Genomic DNA, 24,483 nt, shown 5'->3' with positions numbered 1-24,483 from the left:
TCAATATTGAACGCTCATACTCGGAATGTTTCGGGCGCATACAATTTACGCAATGCAAAGTTAGCGTTCAATAAAGTCTCAGGATATTGAACGCTAACATTCTCTAGATTTTACGCAGATTTTATAATAGACTATTTATTAGCTATATAATAAAAGTGAATATTGCACGTCTTGCAAAATTACACAATAAAGAACCGCTACTCTTACTGCCTTTAGGACCCATGGTACGACCTTGAGGACCAATGGTACGGCCTAAAAGACCCATGCTACGACCTCGAGGACCCATGCTACGGCCTTGAGGACCCATGGTACGACCTTGAGGACCCTTTCTACGACCTTGAAGACCCATACTACGACCTTGAGGTCCATTGCTGCGGAAAGAGTTCGATAAAGGATAATCTCTACGATTCTCTAGAGGATCGCCGTGCATGGATCAATAAGCGATACTTCGTCTACAGCTGCTAACGCTCCTAGACGCATGAAAGATTCTTAGACCCCCCCCCCCCCTCAATAAAACACAGTTACTACCCCTTTTCTGGCTTGTAAGCTCTGTATTTACATCAGTGCTATTCATAGAATTATCACATTGTCCAGTTTTCATAGTAAAAAGAAAAATGGATAAAGAATGGCAAGTATCTGTGGCCACCCCGCTTTATAAAAATCTTCGGAGACGGGGAGGCGGATCAAGAACGCTTTATTGATGGATACAAGTTGATTCAAATTTACCAAACAAGTAAAAACTTTCATCAAGTAACCCTCTATACAGTGTATGTAAATTGTTTTGAATATTTGATAGTGTGGATCAATATTTCACACGTGTATGTCACGGTAAGCTATCCTCCGTATTAGGACACATCAATGATTTCATTAAGGGTTCTTACAGACTTTGATCATACGGTTCTCTAAAGCGTGCATTCAGGTTTAAAACAATGTTCATGTTTACTCAGTTTCATATGAATTGATAGATTGAACCATTGTTTTTTTTTTCATTTCAAAAGTACGATGTGTATACAGTTGATTTAATTTGCTTCTAAAATGATAAAGATATAAAACTACATATTTTGTTGCCCCTCTGATCATACCGTGTAATGTTGTCATGCTGAAAAACATGAAAAGAAATCTTAATTACTGATATCTTATAATCAAACATTTAAAAAAAAAAAGTACTGGTGATCACAATATGACATTCTTTTGGAAATCATTTTCGCTAAAATGCGGAAAATACCAACATCAGTATGTAAATCAATTCATTTCGGGGAAAAGGATCTTTCTCTGTGCTGTTTATATTTCGGGAATTTCCATTTTCGTGCACATTTGATTGAAAAGCCCACAAGGGAAGCTCATTCATTCATAAACATCAAAAGATCTTAACAAGAGGAAGTCTTCATCATGCATGTAAGAACGAAAACAAAATACAAATTAAAGATCTTAACAAGAGGAAGTCTTCATCATGCATCTAAGAACAAAACAAAAAGGCAAACATAATACAAATAAAAAATCTTACAACGTTAAAGATATCTAAGCAATGCTTATTGTCTGAAAGATATAGTTTCATAACTGCGATGGTTTGTGTATACAGATTGAAGAACACATCGCTGCAGTAATGAGACTACATCTTTAGAAAAATAATAATCTATTGTTTATAATCTAAATTTCTAAAACCTTTTACTGTGTGCATTTTTTTTTATATCTATATTTCAAAATTCCCGCTTAATACTTTGGGTAAGTACGGAACAGCTTCTGGAATAGAACATATGATGCCATATTGTCGAAGAAAAAAGAGTGCGCAATGCTGAAAGGATGATAATTATGGAGCGGCAAATTAACATAAACTCAAATAATCTAAGATATCTTTAACCATTTGAAGATATCATCCAATGAATTGACGAGAGCAATGATTAATTTGATGCGCACATCAAATCAAGTATTGCTCTCATCAATTCAATATGAGGAACGCATTAATGTGGTGGAATTATTGCTCCTAAAATTTTAATTTTAATTTCATTAAAGATATATTTAATTATATACAACGATTTTGTACAAGGAATTAATGTAAGCATCAATTCTTTTAAAGAGAGCAACATTTAATGAAAGAGATAATTAATTCAATGATGGCTATGTTGAATTAAAGAAATCTCTAATTAGATGGTTGCTATCTGTAAAAGAAGAATTACTTCAATTATAGCGCGCATCAATTCAGCAGTATACATGCTATCACCAACTCAATTAATGCATGCAATAACTCAGAATTGAAGCTATATCATTGATTATTTGAAGAAATCTTAAGCTGAATTGATTTGCGCAACAAATGAATCATGGATGACATCTTCAAATAATTGAGTTTAGGTTATTTTGGCGCTCCATAGATAATACATGCATTTAACAATGCAATTGATTTCTTACAATCAAGCCTCAGAGTCATAGACCTGAGATAAGTTCAATTTAATCTCAGTCTCGCCTTCCCTACATTTGCCTGTCATAAATCAAAAGTAAGCTCGCCTTTAGTTAGTTCCCTGGCTCATTGACTAAAGGTCTTGCGACATGGAGCATAGCAGAGATCGGGAACCAGGCTAGCTCGCTTATTGTGTGAGATCGTTAGGACGAGCATTACACTGTCGCTACATCCGTAGTGTACTTGAATGGTAACATCTTGCAAGTTTTAAAAAAACAACAACAGCTGTACCCTTGAAAATCAATATCTAGTCCGAAATTTAAAAAAAAAAATCAATATCTAGTCTGATGTATGATCTGTAAAGTTTTTGTCTTACTTCATCATACGTAATGATTGCTTTTTCTGTCATTGTATATATGTTTCATTACCTTTGTTTCTCAAATTCACATTTCACAAGCGTGTTGAAAACGATTCCATACTGAAACTTACAGGATTAATTCACAATAAAATATAATCTAACGTATAATAATGAATTCACATGCAACCGCTAATCTATACAAAATCACGAAGTTTTGAACGGAAAACGTCTTTTTGAGTCTGGTTGAATTTGTCATAGATACTGAATATTGCGTTCCTTTCACGAAGATCTCGAAGTTCTTTCATTTTATCAATCGTGGTCAATTTTTGCGCATACAGCTGTCCACAATCAAGGCGTTTCGAAGACAATTCCCAATAGTAAACCACAGTCACCTCAGCTGAAAAGGGGATTGAAAAAAAAATGTTATTTTTGATACATTCCATGTGTTTCTTGTACTACTATTTTAATCATACATGTTTACACAAACTGATGTGTCAAGCATGGTGCTTCCTTTGTTTGATGAACAGCAGCTTACCTCTTGCACTTTCTTTGATGAAGGGCAGCTTACCTCCAGTGCTTTATTTGGTCAGTATTTGCTTACCTTCAGTACTTTGTTTGATGAATAATAGCCGTGTGTATTTGGTGAGCAGAAACTTACCGCCAATGCTTTGTTTGATTAGCAACAACTTATTTCCATTGCGTTGTGTTTTAGTGAGGAGCAGCTTACCGCCAATGCTTTGTTTGATGAGCGGCTGCTGATTTTATTACACCCAGTGTTTTGTAGCAGTGACTGTCTCTTACCTCTAGTGTTTTGTAGCAGTGACAGTGTCTCTTATCTCTAGTGTTTTGCAGCAGTGACAGTGTCTCTTGATCTTATCTCTAGTGTTTTGTAGCAGTGACAGTGTCTCTTATCTCTAGTGTTTTGTAGCAGTGACAGTGTCTCTTACCTCTAGTGTTTTGTAGCAGTGATAGAGTCTCTTATCTCTAGTGTTTTGTAGCAGTGACAGTGTCTCTTATTTCTAGTGTTTTGTAGCAGTGACAGTGTCTCTTGATCTTATCTCTAGTGTTTTGTAGCAGTGACAGTGTCTCTTATCTCTAGTGTTTTGTAGCAGTGACAGTGTCTCTTGATCTTATCTCTAGTGTTTTGTAGCAGTGACAGTGTCTCTTATTTCTAGTGTTTTGTAGCAGTGACAGTGTCTCTTATCTCTAGTGTTTTGTAGCAGTGACAGTGTCTCTTGATCTTATCTCTAGTGTTTTGTAGCAGTGATAGAGTCTCTTATCTCTAGTGTTTTGTAGCAGTGACAGTGTCTCTTATCTCTAGTGTTTTGTAGCAGTGACAGTGTCTCTTGATCTTATCTCTAGTGTTTTGTAGCAGTGACAGTGTCTCTTATCTCTAGTGTTTTGTAGCAGTGACAGTGTCTCTTGATCTTATCTCTAGTGTTTTGTAGCAGTGATAGAGTCTCTTATCTCTAGTGTTTTGTAGCAGTGACAGTGTCTCTTATCTCTAGTGTTTTGTAGCAGTGACAGTGTCTCTTACCTCTAGTGTTTTGTAGCAGTGACAGTGTCTCTTACCTCCAGAGCTTTGTAGCAGTGACAACGTCTTCCTCCTCAGACCCTCTGTCTCTTCTATAATCAAATTCTTTTCGTTGTAATTCACAAACATAAGGAAGACCTACATGAAATAAGGTGATATGACCATGATTAGGGTAACTAAAGCATGCATAAAAAATATCAGACCATGCAAATTAGAAATGTCGAAAATGAAATAAATTTCTTTATTTCTGGTTTGTACGGTGATACAAATAGGGTTTCGAAAAATAATCCAACCTTGGATGGTGGTATAGTGTGAAGGATTTCTGTGGAATGAACCAAAACTCTTTTTATTTGCAGAGTGCATTTAGTGTCAACCAGGTCCGATGCCATTTGTACGTATATTTGTTGATCGATCCCAGGTTCAAAACCAACCAAGCATAGCGAATTTTCAAGTTTGCTCTATGTCAAATAGATATATACTAAATCAACATAACATCATGAACATACAAAACACGTGTCTGGATTTCTTAATGTCTTTAATCACCAGTTAAATGGATCTATAGTGTATTTCTTCTACTTGATGCAAAATGATAAACTACCTTTGAAGTTGATTGAGCCTCTGAAGGTTTGAATTTCTTGTAAGAATGATTCTTTCTTTCATTTGAACCGATAGTTTTAGTCACACGGGAGCACATTAGCCATAAACAGCACATGAAGATACACATAAGTGGTGTTAGTAGGAGGAGTGTAAATAGAGGCCCCAACGATGTATCTGCACATAGAAAATACTTTGTTAACATTAAAATAGTGAATCGGTATCATTATACAGAAGGCAGAACTTTATAGCAATTGATTGATCTCACCTGGTCTGTAGTCCGCTATCTGCTTCTGTCTAATGGTTTCACTATAGTCTAATGTTTCCTCTCCTGAGTCTGTAGCAGTTTTGCTATAATCTATTGTTTCCTCTTCTGAGTCTGTAGAGGTTTTGCTATAGTCTATTGTTTCCTCTTCTAAGACTATAATCGTTTCACTATGGTCTGTCATTTCCTGTCCTGAGTCTGTAGTGGTTTTGCTAGAGTCTGTTGTTTCCTCTCCCGAGTCTTTAGTGGTTTTGCTATAGTCTTTTGTTTCCTCTCCTGAGTCTCTAGTGGTTGTCCTTGTTGCATGCCTTGGTTTATATGTAGGTGTAAAACTCGGAAAAGAACAGGAATTCCGTTTCATTGTGTTGTTCAAAACCAGTATTTTTGCAGTATTTCTAGATACTTGTCCTTTTAGATTATTTAAAGGCTTTGCATTATATGTTAACTTTCGTTGGATGTGTCCTACAGTCCATAATTTAACACCCATTATTTCAGAAGTCACGTGTCGGTACACTAACCCTTGAAAGGATGAAAGAGCACTTTGTGACGTCACCATCCACCGCTGGACGCTCATCTTTATATCAGTAAACAAGTGCCTAAGGGACCTAATAGTTGCACGTGATTCCAACACATGGTGGTCAGATGACTGACATCCCGCACTCTTAGTACCGCCAGTTCTGAGTGAGTACAATTCTAACACTTCATTTACACTTTGTCCTTTTTGCTCGAAGAGCCTTTCAAAGACTTTTCGTCTTTCAACATCAAATTGGTGTTTTAACTCAGCTTTGGCAGTGTGCAGGCAGGTTTCTTGGTGTTTTGAGTGAATTCGGTATAAAGTGTGCAAATCCTGGGAATGGTTTGTAAAGATTTCTTTAAAATGGTTTTGTTTTTCTACTGTAATCTTGACTAGATAACGTAGTTCATCAACAGACTGAGTCAAATATTCCAGATCTGTTGTAAAATTATAGTGAGCTTTTCTGTGCAATTCTTGCGTGTGCTCTATTTTTGTTAATTGGGATGCCGTGGTTTTCTCTAGCAGGTCTACTTTGTGTTGAAGCTCAATCATCTTATACTGCATTTTCACACAGCAGATTATCAAACAGCTATAACACATACATGTATAATCATTATACACCAAATTAAGCTCTGTTTTAAAAATAGCAATAATGACAATAATAAAAGATTGGAAGACTTACCAAGTCAATGCCGCTGGTGTTAGGGGTAGTGCTATCCTCTTCCATTGTTCTAGGGTCTGTTTAGTGATCATGTTTTATCGTCTGCCTAACCTTCATACTAAATCCTGTAATTTAATGATATTTTTATTTCTTGCAACAGCTTGGTTAAGGTAGTACTCTACATCGTCATAATGGCTGACTTCCTTTAGAAAAATGGATGACAAAATCGATATCAGTAATATTTGACTTTTCCTTTTCTATTTATTTACCTAACCGAGTAGCTCAGTGGGTTAGAATACAGAGAGACTTCCGGTCTACTTGTTGTAGTGAGCACGAGGAAATTTTGTGTGTCGGAAAATTTACCTTTTTGCGTCTACTGTGAGTAGTATATTTGCCGACTGCTGTTCTGCAGAAGGCTTTATGTATATATGTTTCAATTTTCTGTGTAAAATAGTTAGACTTTGAGAACATTGTAAATAATTGTGCATAAACGTGAGATGGCAGCCACGTCGGGTGGCAGCCATCTTGGCGGATCAAACAATTTATTCAAAGACAGAAAGTACTGTCGTGAGAACACTGTGGTTGTAAATGTTAGAGACAATTCTCTCATCAAACCCGAGGGAATAATACAATTCGTCAATGAGAACTGTGGTTTGGGGTCTCTTTATGCATGTGTGCCTAAATCAGGTAATTTGTATAACTTACTCTTGATGGAAAAGCACCAACACAATATTTGCTGGAAGGAATAAGACTTGGCAATGATTTGTTTGAATGTCGTGAAGTTGTACAGACTTCACTGATTGTTAGTTTTTTACACCTTCCTGCTTACATTGATGATGGAGAGATTGAACAAACTTTAACATCAATGGGTGTTGAATTGCTGTCACCTATTAACAGACGATTTTATCCTGGAACTACAATTGCTGACGGAACAAGGTACGTTAGGGTGAAACTACCTCCTCATATGCCCTCTTTTCCATACACTGTGAAATTTCAAAAGGAGTATCATAGGTGTATTCATAACGGTCAAATGAAAGTGTGTTCGCTGTGTTACGCGAGTGATCATTTATTTAGAGCATGTCCAAAATTTGTGTGCTTCCAGTGTAAGCAGCAAGGTCACTACGCGAGGGCCTGTAAAAATCACTTGTGTGAGCAGTGTGGTGAATGGACATTTAAATGCCAGTGTTGCATGAGTGATCACAGTTCTGAAGAAAAAAATGAATTGGAAGTGTCTGAGGTGGAGAAAGAGGACGTGTTAGAGGGTAACACAAATATGGAAACAGAAGAGGCGAACGAAGGGGTGCAACATGAGAACGAAAATATAGACGAATCACTTATTTGTGCGGAAACAAAACAAAAGAAACATACTGAGACGACAGAAAATCAAATTATTGTGAATAAAAACGATAAAGTGAATATGTCTACTAATAAAAATGCCCCTAAGGATGGTGAAAACGAAATTCAAGAACGGGAATTGAATGAAGCCTCTCAAGATTGTGAAAACATGATTCAAGAGCGGAGTGAGAGTGACTCTAATGTAGGAACAGATTCGGAAAATGAAATCATCATCGTAGAGGGGAAAGCCAAAAGAAAAAAGAAATTGAAGAAGAAGAGAAACGCAAAAAAGAATAAATGAAATGGAAAGAATGGACAAACTCTTATTCTTAATTACAATCATGGTGATAGTAACTTCGTGGAACTGTAATGGATTGTGTAATGTAAATAAGATGAAAATGATATTTAGTTTATTGGATGAAAGGAAGTATGATATCATTGGTTTACAAGAAACTCATTGGCGAGATGACTTCATTGAAAAATATAAACATTTATGGAAAGGAAGTATTATGTACAATAACTCTGAGACGTCGTCAAAGGGTGTAGCTTTTTTGATTAGAAATGAATTAAAAGATAATATTCAATATGTAAAAGGGTGCGATGGTAGATTTCTACATATAAAATACAAAGAAAATGATGAAAATTTTGATATTATAAACATATATGCACCTAACGTTGCAAAAGAAAGGGCCAATTTTTTTCAAGATATGTCTAGTATCATTCCATATTCAGTGAATCTTATAATACTAGGTGATTTTAATAACACACTTGCAGAGATTGATAGATGTGGTAAGACACGTCATGTATATGACCAGGGTTACAAAGCCCTGTTCAATATGATGAATCAACATGGTGTAGCAGATTTATGGAGAAGTAGAAATAGAGGGAAAAAAGTTTTTTCAAGAAAAATGTTATTAGGAAACATGTTAGTTCAAAGTAGAATAGATTACATTCTAGTTTCACACGTTATAAGAACACATGTTAGAAATATATTTTATGTTGAAACTACACTAAGCGATCATTCGATGGTCGTGATGTACTTGAATAATACTGTTTGTGAAAGAGGACCAGGGTTGTGGATACATAATAATTTGCTATTGAATGATGATACATATAAAACAAAAATCATAGAAATTATTGAAAGAGAAAAAAATTGTATATTATATGAAAATTCAATGTTGGTGTGGTGGGATAATTTGAAATACAAGCTCAAAAAGTTTTCTCAAAGTTTTAGCAAAACTAGAGCCAGGGAACGAAATAAAGAATATTATGGTTTACAAAACAAAATGCAAAGAATTTCACAAAATTTAGCAAATGGAGTACAAGTTGATATTGAAAAATATGAAGCAATCAAACAAGAATTGTCAGATTTTGAAAATGAAAAGTGTCAGGGTGCAATACTTAGATCAAAAGCACAGTGGGCAAATGAATCAGATAAATGCACGAAATATTTTTTGAATTTAGAAAAACGAAGACAAGAATCAAATTCAGTAAAAGAATTGTTGAGTGACACAGAAGAAATAAAGAAGGATATTGATTCAATTTTAGAAATAGAGTACAATTACTATTCTAACTTATATTCATCAGTGCGAATTGACTCTGAAAGTAAGGCACAGTTTTTGTCATATGTGAATAGAAAAATTGAAGAAAATGATAAGGAAATGTGTGAAAGGGATATTAACAAAGAAGAAATTGAAACTGCAATCAAGGAAATGGCTAATAATAAAAGCCCAGGATCTGATGGGTTGACTGTTGAATTTTATAAAATGTTTTTACCACAATTAAGAGATATTCTACTCAATTTATTTAAAGAAATTAACAGAAAACAAACGATGTCTAACTCTATGAAAATGGGTGTTATTACGTTGTTATACAAGAAGAAAGGAGATAAGAAATTGTTGAAAAACTGGAGGCCTATAAGCCTGTTAAATGTAGATTATAAGATAATAGCAAGAGTTATGGCAAATAGACTGAAACAGGTATTACCAAATATTGTGTCTGAAACACAGACTTGTTGTATAATAGGAAGAGATATTGCAGATACTCTAGTTAGCATTAGAGATGTGATTGATATGGTAGAGATGGATAATTTAGAGGGTTATGTGGTTAAAATTGATCAGGAAAAAGCTTTTGATAGAGTGAGTCATGAGTATTTACTTGATGTATTAGAAGTATTTGGTTTTGGAACCCAATTTAGAAAATGGGTACAGATATTTTATACGGATATATACAGTAGTGTAAAGTGTAATGGACATTTAACAAAATATTTTCCTATTAAAAATTCTGTTAGACAAGGTTATCCAATATCTGCATTATTATATGTTTTATCAGCAGAACCTCTGAATTATGTCATGAAACAAAATACAGTAATAAGAGGTATTCCAATACCAATGTCAGAAAAGAATGGGTTGATGTTTCAACATGCTGATGATACTACAATGACAGTGTGTGACAAAAATTCTGTTTTTGAAGTTTTCAAAGTATTTGACATGTATGAAAAAGCATCTGGTGCCAAAATAAACATTCACAAGTCTGAAATAATGTGTATAGGAACTGGTAGAAGTTTTGAACAGGAAAAGATATCATTGAGTGTTTCTGAGACAAGTGTCATGAAAATTCTTGGTATTTATTTTGGCAAAAATGGAGTAGAGTGTGAAAATTTAAATTGGAGAGACAAAGTTAGAAACATTAAGCAAACTCTTAATTTATGGAGACAGAGATCCTTAGCAGTTCAAGGTAGAGCCACTTTAATTAATACCTTGTTCATGTCTAAATTATGGTACTCATTGTCAGTTATATCGATTCCACAATGGGCTAGAGACAGTATTCAAAAGGAGTGTACCAATTTTTTATGGAATTTTGGCTCACACTTGGTATCTTATAAAACAATAATTGGTGAAAAACACAATGGTGGTTTGAAAATAGCTGATATCTATCTAAAAATGTTATCATTTAGACTAAAGTTTCTTGCAAAGCACTTTTGTTGTAATAAAGATTTTCTGTGGAAACATATTTTTAGATATTTCCTATCAAAGATTCAAAATTTAGGAGCAGGAATGGAGATATTTTTACTACAGTTTAAGAAAACAGATTTAGAGGGTCTACCACAGTTTTACAATGAATTATTTTGTGCATGGTATGCCATAAAAGATTATATCATTGTTACAGAAAAAGAAAATGATGTTTTTAATTATTGTCTGTTTTTTAATCCGAAAGTACAAAGAAGAAACAAAATGTTGAATTGGAAAGATTTTATTAGTGCTAGTATTACACATGTCAAGGATATTTCATATGAAGTAATTCCGGGATTTTTACCAATATCATGTATTGTGGAGATTTTTCAAGAACAAAATTCAGAGGTAAATGTCTCACTGATTACAAAAAATTATAAGGATTTGTTATTATCTATTCCAGAAGAATGGAAAAATTATGTTCATGAAAATGAGTACAAAAGAACATGCTTTCAGCCAAATTTTGATATTTCATATAGAGATCAAAGGATAGTGTTCCAATCCGGTACAGTACAAATATTTTATAATTTGTTAGTTCAAAAAATGTTTCAAGAACCGGTGTCAAATATTTATTGGCGAGATAAACTTGATATGAATGATAAATCATCCATTGAAAAGCGATGGGAAACGGTATGGGTGTTATACAAAACACCAGATATTACTGAACTGGATTTCAAAATTTCTCACAATATTATATTTACATATGAGAAACTTTTTAAGATAGGGAAGTCTGATTCTAAAATATGTCCAATTTGTATGCTAGAATGCGAGGATATAATGCATTTATTTATTAGATGTAAAGAGTTGGCTGAATTTAAGAACAATTTTGTTATTTATCATCTTGAATCGTTATTGAAAGATTGTGAAAGTGATGTTTTTAACAGATTAAACTTTGAAGAAATATTCATGACAGCATTACATAAGGGTATGAAAAACGTGAATGTATTTTTTGTAAATTATTTTATATCAGTATGCAGATTTTGTATTTATAGAAGAAGACAGATTTTTTTGCAAAGTGAAAAGAAAATTGATATTGAAAGGCTTTGTAGATATACATTGAGACATTACATTTCATATAACCATTATCAATTGACTGTTTTAGAAAAGAAAATGAACCTGTTTAAAAAGTTTTTCTTACATAGAAATCCTCTATTGAAAGAAACAGAGGGAATATTATTGTTCATATTTTAGATACAAAGTGTTTTAAATGTGATTGTAACTGATGATTAGTCTGTGATATCTGTTTAAATGTTAATCAATAAAAGAGAAAAAAAAAAAAGAATACTGACTGCTGAACTGTAGGTCGTAGGTTCGAGTCCAGCAGGGGTTTTAAATTTTTTTCAGATTACCTTCTACTAAAACTGTATTTTTTGACAAAATGAAGCAAATTTGAAAATTTTCAACTTCAAAATATTGTTGTACATATTACCTGTGCAAACCTATCGATAGCAAATATAAGAAATATTTAAGTACATTCAGAACTTCATCTCATAATCGAAATATTGAAAAAGGAAGACATTATGGCATTGCAAAAAACAATAGATAGGTTTTGTGAAAAATGTAGCTTGTCTGTTGTAGAAGACGAATTCCATTTCATTCTTCAATGTCCATTCTATAATGAACTGATATCAAAATATATAAAAAGATATTATTATGAAAGACCAAGTACTTTCAAACTAGTTCAATTACCAAGTGTTCAACATGTCAAAGAATTGATTAATTTAGGTAAATACTTGTATTTAGCATGTTTAAAAAGAGATGCTTAATTTAGCTTTTGTTCTATTTATGTATACTCTCCTGTGTGATGTCTGTATATACCATATTTATGTTATTCTGTTTCTGATGAGCCGTTTAGCTCAAGGGTAATAAAGAACTTGAACTTGAACTTGCAAACTTCCGCCAATGTTCGTTTGCTCTGTACCATGAGGCCTCGACGGGGACGTTTGCCATCAGCTGCTGTAAATTTCGTGTGTCATGTGACTTTCGTGAAAGATGAAAATAACGAACAGTGATCAATGCAATCTCATAACTCCTATGTTATACCGAGGTAACACGGTACTACACAAATCATACATCATTTTGATATTTTACCCCAAATAACGAACTTCTTACCTCAAACTGTCCGACTTGTGAGCAGCTTAAATAACACACCCTCATGAAACAAATGTAAAGTAAATATCCCACAATAGCCATTTTGTATCGTGACCTCAAATCATGCAGGAGTTTTATTTCAGTTTTTTTTTTTTACAGAGCGTCAACTAAACACTGGGAATCAATCTGATGCAGTATTCTACTTGCATATATGTATACTCAAATATTACAAGTGGTCTATCCATAAACATACTTCCGCAATTTCCAGTCAACTTCCTGTTTTCGATAAACACACACTACATGTATGTGTAATACAAGGACTCTTACATTAAAATCCACGTAAAATACTTTTAAAGGCATTGTATATATATATATATATATAAAGTACTAAATAATCACAACTAGGTACTGAAAATTTTCGAACCAGCGACGTACGGCACCCACCGCCTAGCAAGATTGTCAAACCAGTGCGTAAGTCCACTCGGCCACAACGACTTCCCTAATAAAAGGAAGCTTTGTTATGCTCCTATAAGCCTTACTTATACACACTGATGCAATCCCACACAGTCGCTGTGTCATTCAGTGTTTAAGATATTTTATAAGGAGAGTGGATCTCTCGATGCAATTGTATAGAATATTTAATATAAAGCACAAACAAACAATTATAACACCCAACCTTACGTTTACCCCTAGGATATAAACGATACATGTGAAAATCAATTAATTAATATATAAAGCACTAAATAATCACAACTAGGTACTGAAAATTTTCGCCCCAGCCCGGGGTCGAACCAGCGACGTACGGCACCCACCGCCTAGCAAGATTGTCAAACCAGTGCGTAAGTCCACTCGGCCACAACGACTTCCCTAATAAAAGGAAGCTTTGTTATGCTCCTATAAGCGCTACTTATACACACTGATGCAATCCCACACAGTCGCTGTGTCATTCAGTGTTTAAGATCTTTTATAAGGAGAGTGGATCTCTCGATGCAATTGTATAGAATATTTAATATATATATATATATATATACACAGTGGAGCCTCGGTAAACCGGACGCCATTAATCCGGACGCTTCACCTTCCGGACGATTTTTCTAGGGAACGGAATTTTTATACGTTATTTTGCATCACTAATCCGGAAATTCGCGTTCCGGATCCGGACGGTCACTTTTTACTACAAAACGTTATAATGCATTGAAAATTGTACCGTTAATCCGGACGGTAATTTTGTTTAGGGAAGGTCTTTGTCGGACAATTTTAGCAAGGCGTAAATTATAAAGAAAACAAGCCAAAGTGTCTAATTGAAGCGATTACCTGTACCCTGTCAACACCTCCCTATGATTAGGTGGTGTGTAATGATATGTCAATTAGATACATGTAGCACGTGCCGATCGAGACATTGTATTTCCAATTTTCGCACATAAGATCTTTATTGCGTGTAGTGTTGGATTTTGTATATAAATCTGTAGCATATTATTTTATAGTCTTGATCAATACCCTAATAGTATTAATAAATTATACATCATGTCGTAATGATAATTTTGTTAACTGCTACATGTGTTACACATATCAATTGTACTGATTCGTAAATTGATTATCGGCTTATGCAAATCTAAAGAGTGTAGATTATACTTCTAGATTCTGGATTTTATACTGTTGATTGGCTTGAAATATACATGTATGTTCATGTACATGTATATGTAGTAAATTTTTAACGTTTATAATGTCATGAATGTAGAATGTACCTGTGTACGATTGATTCTTGTTACGATGTTGTAGAGCTTTATTGCTTTCGAATTTTTAAACTCTGGGTAGAAGTGAGAAAATTACCATTTTAAGGAAAATGACAATTAAATTTTGAATGTACCCGTAATGTTAAGTTTCACCCGAGTTTTATTCCGTTATTATCGCATCATGAAAATAATAGGTGCGCGTGGCTAGATCAAAGCAGTAGTAGGTCTTGATATTACGAGCTTAAATGATTTTTGTTCTCCCGATATTGTCTTGGATAATTATAGAATAAGAAATATAAACTCTGGCAGATGGAATTTTGGTTAAAGAATACTGTCAACTGACATGATAATCACGAAATTCTTATATCAACTTTGGACGATGAAGATTGTTTTAACAGACCGCCGAACCCGTGAATCGTGACATATGGAAATTACCGGCCTCTTTAAGAAGTAAAAGTGTGATGAAATGTTTGAAGTGTAAATGATTATGTTAGTTACTTTACTAATGATTCATTTACTTATAGTTACATAAAGTGCTTCATTATTTGTTTTAGTGCATACAGTACATAGTTTTGTATATTTATTTGTAGGGCTCATATATATGTACAATGTAAGCACAGGCAAATACACTGAACACGTATTAAATTTTAGTGCTTTGAAATACATGTAAAAGTTAACATCATCATAATTTATTTACTAATGCAAATGGTCAAATCCAATGATAGAATGTGTTTAATTCACTATGCATCAATAAAGTAGGCATATATTGGTTACTTATGTAAAGATAGAAAATATGCGATTCAATTATCCGGACGCTTCATTTATCCGGACGATTTTGCTGGGAACCAAAGTGTCCGGATTAACGAGGCTCCACTGTATATATATATAAATTACGGGCCAAACGTTTCCTGACTATTCACGAAATGTATAAACTATTTTTGTTTGTTTTATTATCTTATAATATTAATTCTTGTTAAATCTATTAAATCAATACACATATTTACACTTATTCAATTACATAACCAAAGGGAGATAATTTGACTTCCCTTCCCTTGAGAACATGCGTCCCACCTATGTGTCAATCAAAGTTTCAAACAAATGTCAACTTAAACAACAACAAGGTCAGTTTGCACTGAAAGGTGAAGGTAATGAACAATGATCAATATCATAACTCCTATAAGCAATACAAAATAGAGATTTTGGCAAACACGGGCCCCTGGAAACACCAGAGGCGGGATCAGGTGCCTAGGAGGAATAAGTATCCCCTGTCGACAGGTCACACGCGCCGTGAGCCCTATATCTTAATCAGGTAAACGGAGTTATCCTTAGTCAAAATCAGTGTGCCAAGAACGGTCTGTCAATCGGTATGAAACACTTCAGACAGCATTTGACCCAATGATAGGTTGTATTGGCAAACTAGATCGTTATAACGACCGTAGAATTTGCAAAATGCTGACTTTAAACGAGACTGTCTACTGTTTTAAATGCAACATCTGTGATCACTGGAAATGAAGAATTCTTAGTCATAAAAGTAGTGGTATGAAATGTATAACAGAGGAACTGAATAAGCTGAAAACATCCAGACAGGAGATGACTAATGACAAATGAAATATATGACAAGGAAGCTGAATATGCTGAAAACATCCAGACAGGGGATGACTAATGACAAATGAAATGTATGACAAGGAAGCTGAATATGCTGAAAACATCCAGATAGGAGATGACTAATGACAAATGGTATAAATATAAGAGAGGAAGTAGGAACAGACAAGATAAGCAGTACCACTACATAGAAATACAACAAAGATCCTCTTACTTTCTGCTAACCAGTCCCGTCTGGAAACGTAGACTGCTTGGTAGAGATTCACAGAGATGTATATGATAAGCTCATGGCTAAGAATGGTCCCTATCAAAATATCATAAAACGCACCCAACAGAAACAGAGAACAAGGGAATAGAGGAGGAATTTAAGTACGGGGTGATCTAGAAAAATCTGTCGAGAAACAACAGAAGTCGCAAGACAACATGAGAGATGGAAGAAAAAAATTCAAGAGCAGCAGAAGACATTCTGCCAAGATCACGTGCATGGTAGATTCCTTGAATACGCACATGTTTGATCATTGAGAACGTATCAAAACAATTTCTGCAGCATGTATAGAAGATGAAACAAAGTTACGTTCCTTCATCAGTAGCCAGAAGAATACCCTACAAATGGTGTAGCTAGATCTAAAGGAATTAGACAGGGTCAGATATTCCGCGATTTCAAAAGTGTTTCCAGAGTTTTTGAAAGTAATCACTCCGCAATATGACTAAGTTGATGAAGGTATACATGTACATGAGAATCCAGAATCCTTCAAGAATCTTCTAGAAGTTCACAACCACAATTGGAAACAAACAGAAGAAAGGGCGAGGCTCAAGAAGGCGGGGGCTGTTATGGGAATTGATAAGTATTTGGTGACCAATCCTTCCATACAAGAAACGAATCTAGATTTCTGTGTTACAGAGGAGGGAACAAAGACCAGGAAGAGACAAATGGTTCTATGCAAGGTGAAGATAACGAACAGTGATCAATCTCATAACTCCTACAAGCAATACAAAATAGATAGTTGGGCAAACACGGATCCCTGGACACACCAGAGGTGGGATCAGGTGCCTAGGAGGAGTAAGCATCCCCTGTTGACCGGTCACACCCGCCGTGAGCCCCATATCCTGATCAGGTAAACGGAGTTATCCGCAGTCAAAATCAGTGTGCCAAGAACGGCTTAACAATCGGTATGAAACACGTCAGACAGCATTTGACCCAAGGCGAGGTTGTATTGACGAACTAGATCGTTATAACGACCATAGAATTTGCGAAATGCTGACTTCAATCGAGACTGTTGAAATCCCTGTACCATCAACTTGTTTGTCAGTAGCTTACCTCGATTTAAAAACTGACTATACCCAGAACAAGCTCTTGCATATCGAATCAGTTGAGATATATAAACACCATATGCAGGTGATAATGGAATATTGCTACATAAATGTGGGAAGTTGACGATGGAGAAGCTGAAATCATCACATACTTTACCCCGTGGACATCAAGATCCACTCGAGAAAAGTACTCACATTGCTCAAAACGCGATAACCTCTCCTTCAAAATTCGATACAGTGCTAAAAAGCAAATTAATCATGGAATTTCCATCATCTTTAGTGACAGAATATTCTGAAGATAGATAGAAACCTTCAGTATGTCTCGTTTGGTAGTTCCATACTGTCGTCTACCAGATCCATTCCCTGTCAAGGAATTTTGTGTTCGTGTGGCTGAAACAAGCGAGACGATGAAAGACAACCATTCCTGCAAAAACGTGGAAGGGGATTATTTGAACAATAAAATGCTTTCGTTGTTGCTTCATCGGGAGATGAAAAAATGCATTATACAAATTTTTACTGCTATGATTGCTACCTTCATTTCATTAGTCTTTATTTCCAGTTCACCATGACGATATGAGAGGTAAGACCTTGACAGAGTTGGCCTAAACGGTAGGGGTCTAATTATTATAATATATCGAACTTTTCGTTGTTATCAAGCGGTGTAGCTGGTAAAAAAGAAAACCAAGATGGTGGCGTGATATATCTTGTGAATATTATGTTTACAGGAAGACAATTGTTTTTATTATAAATATTTAAAACGTCGAGTGCCTGTGGTTTTACCCATTTGTTACGTTAAATGGAACAGCCAATGCACCCTTTGACCTTGATGACATTCCATATTTGGTAATGATTTTGCAGACAGGTAGTACTAGAAAACCGGATCGATCTAGTTTGCAACAAACATGTGTTTATTGTATGATGAAAGCAATGTCAAGTTCAAAAGAAATATAAGAGAAAAGATTCAGTGAATGTAAATATTTAGTGATGGACAAAGATACTGTAAAGATGCGCAACATAAAAGTGATCGTCACTACACATTATAAAGCTCGAAGCAACAAAGAACTTAGCTGCAGAACTGTAGCTCTCCGAGAAAATATTGGGACAGATCAGAGAGCTACAGATCCACCCTTTATAAAAGCATTCGATTTACGGTGCACAAAAAGCTACTCACGGTTGAGGCCTGATATCGTTGTATCCTTGTGTTGCTGTCTTATTTTGATATAAAAATTCCTAACATATTTTTCTACTATACTTGTATCCAAACATACCTTCATATATTCATTAAAGCCCCATGTGACCCAAAACCCCCCTTTTTTTGAGACAACTGTTTTCGATAAATCCTCCTTATTTTTTTTTAGAGTAGCGATGAATCTATTGCTATTACATTTAGTTTGGCCGATTGGCATTTCAGTAGATCTGTGAAGCCAAGAAAGAAAACTCGAATTAATTTCAAACTCGGGCTCGGTATTCTCGTGAAAAAGCAGACTACAAGTCATGGTGATTGTTTTAGTCAGTGGCAGATTTAAGGGGGGCGCAGCCGCCCTCCCTCCACTTTTCAAATTTAAGGGCAATCGTGGTCCCTTGTTTAAAAAAATGTAAACGATAAAAGAAACAAATTCATCCACTCTCGAAGCAATAAATGATTATTTTTACTTTTTGAATTGCTTTTATTGGGAAAAACTTTCATTTTTAGCTCACCTGAACCGAAGGTTCAAGTGAGCTTTTCTGATCACATTTTGTCCGTCATCCGTCCGTCTGTAAACTTTTCACATTTTCGACTTCTCCAGAACCACTGGGCCAATTTCAACCAAACTTGGCCAAAGACATCCTTGGGTGAAGGGCTTTCAAGTTTGTTCAAATGAAGCGTCATGTCCCTTTCAAAGGGGAGATAATCACAAAAATGCGAAAATAGGGTTGGATCATTTAAAAATCTTCATCTCAAGAACCACTGGGCCAGAAGTGCTGAGATTTACCTGAAAGCTTCCTGACATTGCAGATTCACGTTTGTTCAAATCATGGCCCCCGGGGGAGGATGGGGTCACAATAGGGGATCAAAGTTTTACATATAAATATATAGGAAAAATCTTTAAAAATCTTCTTCTCAAGAACCACTGGGCCAGAAAAGCTGAGATTTACATGAAAGCTTCCTAACATAATGCAGATTCAAGTTTGTTCAAATCATGGGCCCGGGGGTTGGATGGGGTCACAATAGGGGATCAAAGTTTTACATATAAATATATAGGAAAAATCTTTAAAAATCTTCTTCTCAAGAACCACTGAGCCAGAAAAGCTGTAGACCATGGGCCAGTAACACATTACCTCTACCCTCTAGGGAATTTTCTACACTATGATTTTTTAAAAGTGTGTATAAAATAAAGGTTAATGAAGGTTGTTTGATAAATTTATGTTGGGGCTTTTTCAAGATATGGCCTTTGAATTTATAGAATTTTTGGCAAATTCAACATGGCTGTTACGGTGTTCCATACCGCATTAAAGACGACACATTGTAAACACAACGGGATAGGGACTACCCAGAGAGGACATTTGTGAGAAATAACGTATAAAAATAGAAAACATGCAGTGTATTATGAAGTGGTACATATTTTTAAATGTCTACAAATTCATGTCTTACGAAATTACAGTGTATAATGCATTCCCAAAATAACATGTGCCTATTTTAAAACATGTTCAATACTAAATACTACTAAATAAACAGTATGAAAAACGGTTCATTCCTAGATACTATAATCCATATACCCTATCTTTATATGATATATATACAATCTTGAGCTATTAATAAATAAACCTTTCAATATAAAAGTCGTTGTCCACATTTCCAAGTCTCACACGATATATCAAATGTATGGAAGCCCATAAATGTATATAATCAATAAAAAGAAAGCACGTGGATTACTTTTGAATATGCAAGGTGAAGATAACGAACAGTGATCAATCTCATAACTCCTATAAGCAATATAAAATAAATAGTTGGGCAAACACGGACCCCTTGACACACCAGAGGTAGGATCAGGTGCCTAGGAGGAGTAAACATCTCTTGTTGACTGATGCAAAAATAGGGGAAACCCTGGTAAATAATGGCTCGACTATTGAGAATATGACATATTACAAACAATAAACTAATTTATGAATAATTTAGATTAATGAATTATATTAATCTACAATTGTAAAATAAATAAATATATTGTCATACGTAATATTGAACACCTTTACAATTTTCAGCTTACTTATAAAGATGCCACATAAGACATAGTCCCAAGAATAATATAGGCATATATTGTTTACTAGCTTTAAATGGTGCCTTACATGGTTTCTCTCGCTGGTGTTATAATAATCTACATATATTAGTTACTAGAAGTAAAACTTGAGCGTTGACGAAGTTGCGCTGAGTCAAGTGAACTGTAAAACTAATAGACGTTCACTCAACCTGTGTTCAATTTCGACACTTCTCCCCGCCCATAAATATATGTCTGTTCTGTAACATAGGAACTCAAGTACAAGGAAAAAACAAACTGGTAAAGTGTGTGACAAAAACAGTAGAAGTCATTTAAAAAACTTTGCATAAAATATAAGTTACTATAACACAGTAAATTAGTTGTTTGATTGTATATTGTGTACGTTCGACAATTTTCACTCATATGGAGACGTCACCACTGCCGATGAAGGGCTGCAAAATTTAGGCCTATGCTCGGCGCTTACGGCCATTGAGCAGGGAGGGATCTTTATCATACCACATCTGCTGTGTAACGAGATCTCGGTTTTTGCGATCTCATCCAAATGACTGTACCGTTTGGTCGCCTATTACGATAAGCAAAGGGGTACTGAGGACCTATTCTAACCTGGATTCCCACGGGACAATGGTTTTCCTGCCCCATTATTCGCCTCTTACGACAAGCAAAAGGTACTGAGGACCTATCCCTTCTAACCCAAATACCCACGGGACAACTATAAGTAAAGTTCAGTATATTGATTTGGTTTCTAAAGGGGGATGTTTTATTCAACCTGTATAAAAACGTACACTAAGTCCGATGATCTTTAAACAAGTCAGAACCTAAAATTTATATAATTCTTGAGCAACATGGAAAGGCATTTGACTTTATCCGAATATATGGAGATAAATATCGTGTAGAATCATGTGGTTGAGAGTATGACAATGCTCAGAGAGAAATTCTTGTCATTTATCCCGATTCATATGACCGTGATTACAAAACTTGAAACCTAAATCAAAAACACAAAGAAAATTTGGTAGCAAAATTGAATTTCGGAAAACTCCAAAGGCGAACTTATATAATATGTGTTGCTACTGCATTTGCGTTAGCCCTTTCAAGAATCTGCTATGATAATCAAAAGGCAGATTTCTCACTGCCACAAAATTACCATGCAATAACTTACCATGGTCACCTCTCCATCATCTCTGAATACATGTGTATATAATATCTCATTGCATGACTCTCTCAAGTCGTATCAGACAACCCATCTTATTTTCAAGGGCAAAAAGGCTTCCCAAATCGTACTCTCAGGATATATGTGTCTCAGCTATGGATGGCAAATGGATATTACCTAAGCACCTCACGTTTAAAATGACAAGAAGTACTAAGTTAATTACATTATCAAACATGTTATGTCACTGTAGATTGATTTATTGTATTTTGCTTAACGTCCCTCTCGAGAATTTTTCACTCATATGGAGACGTCACCAAGACCGGTGAAGGGCTTCAATTTAGGCATTTACTCGGCGCTTACGGCCATTGAGCAGTGCCACACCTACTGCGACACGGGACATCCGTTTTTAAGGTAATCTCCGAGGACTCGTGACATTCAAACCTGATGCCGAGCGTTTGGCGGTGGAACTGTCACTACCTGTTTTAACGACTTAGGTTTGTCGCGGCTGGTTGTAGAAGTTACTCACAGACTCAAGAGTTTGAAACTACTATTTGCAATGTGATTACAAATTCTGGATTAATATTGCATGCAAGACTATCTGTTACAAATAACTCAGTAATTCATATACCTCGCCTTAATGTCAAATATTTTGATACATAAACAAGGAGTTAAGTTCTTTTTAATGCAAAATACATTTTTGCAAATGTCCATATTGTGTGTAAGATTCTCGAAGTTTGTCAAATTTTAAACAATATTTTAATTACAAATTTCATGAGTTTGCCCCAAAACATGAAAAGGTCCCCTTGCATTAATGTCAAACAATCTTATTCACAATTAAAGGGTTACATACTTTAAAAAAAAATTGTTTTCAAATGTCCATATCATTTATATATGATCTGAAGAACTGTTCCATTTTTCGGCGATTTTTAAAGAAAACAAATCATGTTTTAGCCCCAGAAGTCGTAAACGTCCCCAATTATTTAAGTCAAACATCTTGTCAATCAAAGGGTTACATAAGTTCACATAATACTTGTTTGTAAATGTAAATGACATCCATATCGGATGTGAAGAGGTTTTTTTTATAGTTAAAGGGTTACAGACTTTCAAAAAATAATTGTTTTCAAATGTCCATGTCATTAATATACATGAAGTATCTGAAGGAGTTTTCTATTTTTCGTCACTTTTTAAAGAAAGAAATCATGTTTCAGCCCCAAAACTCGTAATTGCCCTCACATATTTATGCCAAACAACTATATATATATAAACAAAGGGTTACATTCGTTCACAAAATACTTGTTTGCAAATGTCAATTACATCTATATCGGATCTGAAGAGTTTTTCCAGTTTTTGGCCATAATTTTTACAAATTTCATGTTTTTTGCCCCAAAACTCGTTTACGCTCCCACATAGAAATGTCAAACAACCTGATTTATAATCTAGGGACTATGTACTTTAAAAAAATACGTGTTTGCAAAAATCCCTAGGGGGTCCCCCATTACCTTTACTAGCCCATGGTCTACTGATTTTTACATGGAATTTTTCTGACATAGTGCAGATTCAAGTTGTTCAAATCATGGCCCCCGGGAGTAGGATGGGGCCACAAGGGGGATCAAGGTTTTACATACAAATATATAGGGAAAAACTTTAAAAATCTTCTCAAGAACCACTAAGCCAGAAAAGCTGAGATTTATATGAAAGCTTCCTGACATAATGCAGATTCAAGTTTGTTCAAATCATGGGACCGGGGGTTGGATGGGGTCACAATAGGGGATCAAAGTTTTACATACAAATATATAAGAAAAATCTTTTTAAAATCTTCTTCTCAAGAACCACTGAGCCAGAAAAGCTGATTTTTACATGAAAACTTTCTGACATAGTGCAGATTCAAGTTTGTTCAAATCATGACCCCCAGGGGTAGGATGGGGCCACAAGGGGGATAAAAGTTTTACATACAAATATATAGTTAAAATTTTCTTCTCAATAACCACTGAGTCAGAAAAGCTGATATTTACAAGAAACATTTCTGATATAGTGCAGATTCAAGTTTGTTCAAATCATGGCCCCCGGGGGGTAGGATGGGGCCACAAGTGGGGGGGGGGGGTGTCAAAGTTTTACATACAAATATAGGGAAAATCTTTAAAAATCTTCTTCTCAAGAACCAAAGAAGTTGACATTTACATGAAAGTTTACTGACGTAGTGTAGATTCAAGTTTGCAAAAATCGTGGAATCCAGGGGTAGTTGGGGCCATAATAGGGGCTAAGGTTTTACATGCAAATATATATGGAAAGTCTTCATATAAAGGCCAAGGTGACCAGGTAAGCGATGTGGCCCATGGGCCTCTTGTTTCCAAAAGCCGTTAAAATTTGCGTCATTTTATTGATTTCCCTCTAACAAAAATGACAGGAAATAGTAAAAATGACTACTTAGGAGACAAATTTCAAGCCCTATAAAATCTGTAAAATCCAGGAGCTCCTGGGGGCTTCGCCCTCTGGGCTCCCACCTCAAGGCGGTCCCCAGACCCCATAAAGTTGCGCCCCTAACCACTATTCCTGGATCCGTCAACAAACTCAGGTAAATACTACCACAAAATGATCTCAGTCAGGGCCAGTATGGCAGCTATATTTATTGCTCATTTACGTGCATGTGGGAGCACTTACGATAGTCTTAGACCACTCGTACA

At 35.2% G+C, this 24,483-nt stretch overlaps 1 protein-coding gene across 2 annotated transcripts; it reads right to left on the bottom strand.

The window, feature by feature from the left end:
- Positions 1 to 677: 677 nt before the first annotated feature.
- Positions 678 to 13,303, bottom strand: LOC125678434 (uncharacterized). Of its 2 annotated transcripts, none has more exons than XM_048916884.2 (7): positions 12,777 to 13,303; positions 6,340 to 6,443; positions 5,147 to 6,246; positions 4,883 to 5,055; positions 4,578 to 4,742; positions 4,323 to 4,422; positions 678 to 3,147 (listed from the first exon to the last, which is right to left on the bottom strand). In XM_048916884.2, exons 2-7 carry the CDS (start codon positions 6,408 to 6,410, stop codon positions 2,945 to 2,947), a joined length of 1,812 nt encoding a protein of 603 aa, XP_048772841.1. In that variant the 5' UTR covers positions 6,411 to 6,443; positions 12,777 to 13,303; the 3' UTR covers positions 678 to 2,944. The 2 variants fall into 2 exon arrangements, with proteins under 2 accessions (XP_048772841.1, XP_048772843.1); XM_048916886.2 differs by having other exon boundaries at positions 13,180 to 13,297.
- Between the last annotated feature and the right edge of the window lie 11,180 nt (positions 13,304 to 24,483).

Source organism: Ostrea edulis, chromosome 2 (assembly GCF_947568905.1).
Source record: "Ostrea edulis chromosome 2, xbOstEdul1.1, whole genome shotgun sequence".
Classification (NCBI taxonomy): domain Eukaryota; kingdom Metazoa; phylum Mollusca; class Bivalvia; order Ostreida; family Ostreidae; genus Ostrea; species Ostrea edulis.
Note: the sequence above shows the minus strand (reverse complement) of the source record. Positions and strands in the feature narration are given on the sequence as shown.

Bases quoted from the DNA above. Each gene is read 5' to 3' on its own strand.
- LOC125678434 (XM_048916884.2), bottom strand. From the start codon at position 6,410: ATGATCACTAAACAGACCCTAGAACAATGGAAGAGGATAGCACTACCC. The intron at 6,247-6,339 runs GTAAGTCTTCCA...TATGTGTTATAG, and splicing joins ACACCAGCGGCATTGACTTG to CTGTTTGATAATCTGCTGTG. The intron at 3,148-4,322 runs GTAAGAGACACT...TCCCCTTTTCAG, and splicing joins ACTGCTACAAAGCTCTGGAG to CTGAGGTGACTGTGGTTTAC.